Source organism: Lethenteron reissneri, chromosome 52 (assembly GCF_015708825.2).
Source record: "Lethenteron reissneri isolate LAM-NWPU_2019-01 chromosome 52, ASM1570882v1, whole genome shotgun sequence".
Taxonomy (NCBI): domain Eukaryota; kingdom Metazoa; phylum Chordata; class Hyperoartia; order Petromyzontiformes; family Petromyzontidae; genus Lethenteron; species Lethenteron reissneri.
The window spans coordinates 10,095,846-10,102,896 of NC_083830.1; the positions used below are offsets into that span (position 1 = coordinate 10,095,846).

Consider the following 7,051-nt stretch of genomic DNA (forward strand, 5'->3'; position numbering starts at 1 on the left):
CACCCGCCCACCACAAACACACAAACACGCAGCGCTGCGCTCGAAGCAATTTCAAAAGTATTTATTCCCCAGAAACGGCTTTTGATGAAAGTTCAAGCTCACAAAAGGGGCGAGTAAATAAACAATGGAACAAGGAGCTCGCTAAATAACGAGCGCGGGACGCAGCTGGGGCAGGCGGAGCAGCGCGCAAATGGAACCGCACTCGCGCTAGGAGATGTTAACTACCTCGCTTGGTATGCAGGAGGTCGTGGGTTCGATCCTGACCCTGACACCTGCTGTAAATTTGGAGTTTCATGGTGGCGATATGTTAACTCCCTTGCCGGGTATGGAGGAGGTCGTAGGTTCGATCTCGACCCTGACGCCTGCTGTGTATTTGGGGTTTGTGTGTCTCTCTCTCATCATCATCACGGTGGCTAGGAGATGTTAACTACCTCGCCTGGTATGCAGGAGGTCGTGGGTTCGATCCTGACCCTGACGCCTGCTGTAAATTTGGAGTTTCATGGTGGTGAGTTGTTATCTCCCTTGCCGGGTATGCAGGAGGTCGTAGGTTCGATCTCGACCCTGACGCCTGCTGTGTATTTGGGGTTTGTGTGTCTCTCTCTCATCATCATCACGGTGGCTAGATGTTAACTACCTCGCCTGGTATGCAGGAGGTCGTGGGTTCAATCTTGACCCTGACGCCTGCTGCTGTATATTTGGAGTTTCATGGTGGCGAGATGTTAAAATCCTTGCCTGGTATGCAGGAGGTTGTAGGTTCGATCCCGATCCCGACCCTGACGTCTGCTGTATATTTTGAATGTGCGTGTCTCTCTCCCCGTGGTGGTCGCATGGATTTTTATCCGGGTCATCTGGGTTTCCCCTCCGTATTTAGAATCAGCGTGCGCTTAGAGCAGTGTTTTTAGCCTGGGTTGCACGCACCCCCTGGAATTGCGAGATGCCCTTTCTGGTGGGGTGAGACGGACCAGATTTTTTTGGAAGGTAAATCGTCAAAAGCACAAATTAATCACGGGCATGTAACGACTTTCAATCTATATTTGAAGTTTTCGTCACTACAGGGATCCATACTCTTTGGTTCTTTCGGTAAAGTCACATAGGTATAAACGAAATGTAATTAATTAAATTAAAAATATAATTAAGAACATTTATTGCATTTATTTAATTTTCTACCTACGTGACTTTACCGAAAGAACCAAAAAGTATGTAACGACTTTGTTTAATCAACCCTATGTATTTATTAGCATTATGTATTTATAATGATGGAAAACCAATGGGGGATTGCGGGCTGCAGTAAAGGTTAAGAACCACTGGTTTAGGGTATGTGGCTGCTCTCCATTTCCATGCGCTGACAAGTCACTTCGTTGAGTGATCATTTGCGATTGCCAACGTCGCTTCTGAAAAAAAGAGCCACACAGCTAAGTGGGCCTTTACCTGGTGTGTATATTTTTTTAATAATAGTTTAAACGGTGGCTTTTAGTTTTTATCGCCGCTGGGACAAACTCGCGCGTCGCTTTGAAGGCTCCGAGTGAGCGGAGAGTGGGGAGCTCAACGGTGCAGCGATGGTTGCGTTTCCTCGCAGCGCTCACCAGGAGGGCATCTGCGAGGCCGCAGGAGGTGAGTTAGAGCAGCGGTCCCCAACGTTTTTGGCACCAGGGACCCGTTTCGTGGGAGACAATTTTTTCACGGACCGGGGGAGGGGGGGGGGTCATCATTGGGTCTTTCCCTCTTTTCAAAGAAGCTCTCCAGCGACGTTTGTTTTGTACTCGTTGTGGCTACTAGGGGTTAGAGCTTGTGGGCTTACCAAAACTGTGTGACCGAGACAAGTGCGCGGTGCGGGAAAGAGGCGCGGACGGAAGTGGTCAATAACACTGGTCAACAAAAAAAACATTTTTTTCTGGCCTGGACTTTTTCAGCTGTATTAGACTAATTTCAGGGTGCTGATTCCAAATCTGATCTCAGATTTGCTCTATCACATCTCATTTTTATGCTATCGGCATACCCCATTTTCATTGATTTTACCCGAAATTAACTCTGTCACTTATGATTGCAAGTTGTTGCGAGCCAGTGACTGCTTTAGTGTTAAAATATGGTGCTGTATTTTTACGAAAGTGTGTTTATAATATCATTTTATGTAGGATATCCACATTTATTTAATATTTTTCTTCTGCAGTTTTTATTGAAAATTCAATATTTGATATCTCAAAAACCTGATGTGATAGACAAAAACTGATGCCAGATTTGGAATCAGCACCCCGAAATTACCTTAAAACCGTTGGAATACCTTATGCCAGAAAAAGTGTGTTGACCAGTGTTATTAAACAATGGGGGCAGGCCACGCACGGACTCACCGCTCTCACCTCCTGCTGCTGTGCGGCCCGGTTCCTAACAGGTCACGGACCGGTACCGGTCCGCGGCCCGGGGATTGAGGACCCCTGAGTTAGAGAGCCGGTTAGTGAGAGAGCCGGTGAAGATGGTGAGCCGCCCAGAGCCATCCTGGAGGAAGCCCCCGGGCAGAACGCCACGTGGTGCCCCCCCCCCCCCCGCCCTCCTCATTCATCACGAGGAGGAAGGACAACCACAACTCCCAATGTGGTGCCCCGATTTCGTGTGAGGCCTGGGGAAAGTTGTCCCGTTTGCTACCCACTCTGGACAATTGCCGTCCACAGTCGCGTTGTATATACAATATTACAAATTTATTTATGATCGTAATCTACTTATTGAGTCGAAGGTCTCGTGTTCAGCAGGGTCCTGCCGCTACATTGGGTTTTTATTCTCAGATATTTTCAGACAATGCATGGCGAGTTGTGTTTATTACACAAGTCGGAGGAGGAAACCGAGCACCCAGATACACCCCAGGGCTTGCGCGAGGGGGCAACGCTCTATCCCTCCGTACAGATGGAAACAGAAACAGAGGTGCGCTTAGTCCACTTGTTGGGTACAGGCACCTCCTGGAACCCCTACCCACGGGAAGGGAGTTTCACAGCCCATCTGTGTGTGATCCACCAACCCTCGCCACTGCCTCCACAGCGCTGGGTCACAGCAGCCACGTGCAGCAGTAGCGGAGCCACGATCAGCATAGAGCTGCTTTCTGTGTTTAGTTTGTTGTCCTTCCACCGCACCTCTATATACAGTAGACATTTTTCAGTAGCGACCTGGCCACAAATGATAGCTCAACAAAGTGGCTGTCGCGTGGACATTTGTAGCAGGAGCTAAATACTCTGAACGCACGTCGATTCTAATCCTTGCAGTAACGAAAACTTAAAATCTAGATTCTAAATGTGAAGGGGAAAACCCGCAAAACCCGGAGACACGCAAATTCAAAATATACAGCGTCAGGGTCGGGATCGAACTCACGACCTCCTGCATACCAGATGAGGTAGTTAACATCTCGCCACCATGAAACTCCAAATATACAGCAGGCGTCACGGTTGGGTTCGAACCCACAACCTCCAGCATACCAGGCGAGGTAGTGAACAACTCCGAGCCACCGTGGCACCTGGCGAGTGAAACTGAAATCCCCGGGGATTCTCATCCCAGCGCGTTGCGGTTGTTCACAGCGCGCTCACCACTCGCGCGCGTGTGTGTGCTGTGTGTGTGTGCTGTGTGTGTGTGTGCGCTGTGTGTTCACGTGTGTGTGTGATGTGTGTGTGTGTGCACTGTGTGTGTGTGCACTATGTGTGCGCTGTGTGTGTGTGCGCTGTGTGTTCACGTGTGTGTGCGCTGTGTGTGCTGTGTGTGCGCTGTGTGTGTGCTGTGTGTGTGTGCTGTGTGTGCTCTGTGTGTGTGCGCTGTGTGTGTGTGCGCTGTGTGTGCGCTGTGTGTGTGTGTGCGCGCTGTGTGTGTGTGCTGTGTGTGTGTGTGCTGTGTGTGTGCGCGCTGTGTGTTTGTGTGCACTGTGTGTGTGTGCTGTGTGTGTGTGTGTGCGCTGTGTGTGTGCGCTGTGTGTGTGTGCTGTGTGTGCGTGCTGTGTGTGTGTGCTGTGTGTGTGTGCACTGTGTGTGTGTGTGCACTGTGTGTGTGCACTGTGTGTGTGCACTGTGTGTGCGCTGTGTGTGTGTGTGCGCTGTGTGTGCTGTGTGTGTGTGCGCGCTGTGTGTGTGTGTGCTGTGTGTGCGCTGTGTGCGCGCTGTGTGTGCGCGCTGTGTGTGTGTGCGCTGTGTGCGCTGTGCGTGTGCGCTGTGTGTGTGCACTGTGTGTGTGTGTGCACTGTGTGTTTGCGCTGTGTGTGTGTGTGTGCGCTGTGCGTGTGCGCTGTGTGCGCTGTGTGTGTGTGCGCTGTGTGTGTGTGCGCTGTGTGTGTGTGTGTGTGCCCCACAGGAGACGGACATCCAGGCCATGACGGTCTACCGCAAGAACATCATGGCCCTCTCGGACGGCGGGAAGCTCTACAGGAACGAGCTGGAGCGAGCGCTCTGCTCCGAGACCCTCTAATGCCTTCACCCCAGCCCACGCTGCACCCATCCCCACTTCCCTACCCAGCCTGCGCTCCCACATTGCCCCCGCCCCTACCTGGCCACAATCAGGAGTTGAAACCTCTGCAGAGTCTGGCGATTGCAAACAGCGGTCGACGTTTTAAATCGAATTCCGAACGGTTGACAGCTGCGTGTCGTCGGACGCGCGACGTCCGTTCCGACGTTTTTCGCTCCACAAGCCGGGGAGGAATTCTTCAGCTCCTCCTGAAGTTCTTTGAAAGCGAAGAATTCGGTTGGCTGGAGGCAGTCTCCAGCACGTGGAGCGAAACGTCGGACATCGCGCCCAGACAACACGCGGGAACAAACCCGAATTCGCAATCGGAGAGGCTCAACCGATGTGCCGCTCGAGCGAGTCGCGGGGCTCTGCTCGTCTCAGTCGGCAGCCCCGAGCCTGCTGTGGAAATTCCACATTCCCATGCCAGGGAGCAGAATCTCCACGGAACGGCCGAGATTCATAATCCTGAAGAGTGGCTCTCTGGTCAGGGCCAGGGTGTGAACTTGTGGTTTTATTAGTCGACTACAAAATGAGCGAAATATCAGCCGATTTAATTTAAAAACGACGATCCAAAACTATAATTATTTCGAAAAAAGTCAAAGTGATTTCTTACCAAATTGCCTACAGCCAGTAGTGGGGACAATCCCTATTCCTATGGCGGGGGAGAGACGTTCCATCGGACAACCACTGTTGACTTGCCCACAAAATGGTACTAATTATATCGGCCCCAGAGGGATGATGGGCGGAGTCAACTCCCAACCAGGATTTGAACTCGCGCGACCTTTCTGATTGCTGCGAGCCGTCCAGAATCGGAATCTCGATTTTAGACCGGAAGAAATCCGATGAGCTATGAAGCTCTTTTCCCCCCACAGATAATCAGTTGAGGGGCGCGTCAGACAAATTCACAACAAACGGAACAAAAACACAACGGCGGGAGTGCAAAGCAGAGGGGAAAGCTAGGCAAGTCGCTAACCATAAATTATAAAATATATATATAAAAAAAGTACGAATCGCACAAGCACATCAATCGGCGCTCGCTCTCTCCACGCTTGGACCCCACCCCCTGTGAGCAATCGCTCCGCTCCAGCCGGTGGCCACGACGGTGGGAGAGCTCCAGACGTGAAGAGGTGCCACTTCTGACCTGGCGACCCCTCCCTCCGCCCCCCACCCACTGCCGACTCGCTGCAAGCTTTGCATGTGCAGTGCCCCCCTCCTCCTGCTGCCCCCCCCTCCCCCGCCCGAAGGCTTGCGTAATAAACGAGCGTCGCTCGAGCGAAAGCCGAGATGGGAGACGACGCAAATCTCCCCCCACCCCTGCCCCCCATGATGACGATGAGAGCGAATTTCTTACCGCGGCTACCGCCACCGCCGCTCGCCTGCTGCTGCTGCTGCGGTGGTGGCGGCGGTGACGTCTGCGCTTCAGCGGCGTGCATGTGGTGACGTTTCGCTTGCCGAGTGTGTCCTTGATTCCGTGTTTACTTCTGGAGTTTTGCGGTTGTTTTTCTTCCCCCCCTCCCCCTCTCTCTCTCTCCTCCCCATGCATCATCGTCGTCGTCTGGAAGCCTTGTTCGCCTCCGCGTTGCTTTTTAGCTGCGGTACGCATCGGCTGAAATCCCCTGGTGGTGGTGGTGGCGATGGTGGTAGTGGTGGTGGTGCTCATAACCGGGAGCGGTGAGCGCGCACTGCGCTACGAACCCGGTGACCCGAGTTCAATTCCTGCTTAACGGCTACCTCCCCGAGGTTGACTCAGCCGCAAATTAGTACCTGGCGCGGCGTATAAACATCATCGCCGCCGTGGAGACAAAGACGGCCGGGCGTGGCGTTGGCCACCCACCCCCTCGTGTACCCTGCTGGCCTTCATAGGTGCTCGCTAACAGCACTTGTCCCAACAGTCTGTTAAGGCTATACGGGGGATCTTTATCTTTGGTGCCGATCCGAAAAGATCTTCACCATTGTCATCACCATCGTCATCATCGCCATCATCACTGTCCCGCCTGTCCCCCCCAAAAACTCTGTGTGGATTTAATATGGGGAATGTTTTATTGAAGAGAGGGAAGCTTGCCCCCCCAACCCCCCACCTTGACTGTTAAGAACAACACGTGACCCCTACTTCACATCCATCTCAAGCTGGTCCAATCACCATCAACGCTACCATCACGCTGGTCCAATCACCATCAACACTACCATCAAGCTGGTCCAATCACCATGAACGCTACCATAAAGCTGGTCCAATCACCATCAACGCTACCATAAAGCTGGTCCAATCACCATCAACACTACCATCCAGCTGGTCCAATCACCATCAACACTACCATCAAGCTGGTCCAATCACCATCAACGCTACCATAAAGCTGGTCCAATCACCATCAACAATACCATCACGCTGGTCCAATCACCATCAACACTACCATCCAGCTGGTCCACTCACCATCAACAATACAATCAAGCTGGTCCAATCACCATCAACACTACCATCCAGCTGGTCCACTCACCATCAACAATACCATCCAGCTGGTCCACTCACCATCAACAATACCATCAAGCTGGTCCACTCACCATCAACAATACCATCAAGCTGGTCCAATCA

General features: G+C 52.1%; 1 protein-coding gene across 1 annotated transcript in view; it reads left to right on the plus strand.

Moving 5' to 3' along the window:
• LOC133355871 (calretinin-like) overlaps positions 1 to 6,783 on the plus strand; it is a 54,039-nt gene extending 47,256 nt beyond the window's left edge. The window contains exon 11 of the mRNA XM_061573283.1: positions 4,315 to 6,783. Coding sequence (XP_061429267.1) covers positions 4,315 to 4,428 — 114 coding nt within the window. The 3' untranslated portion in view covers positions 4,429 to 6,783. The remainder of the gene's footprint in view (positions 1 to 4,314) is intronic.
• The last annotated feature ends 268 nt before the right edge of the window (positions 6,784 to 7,051 follow it).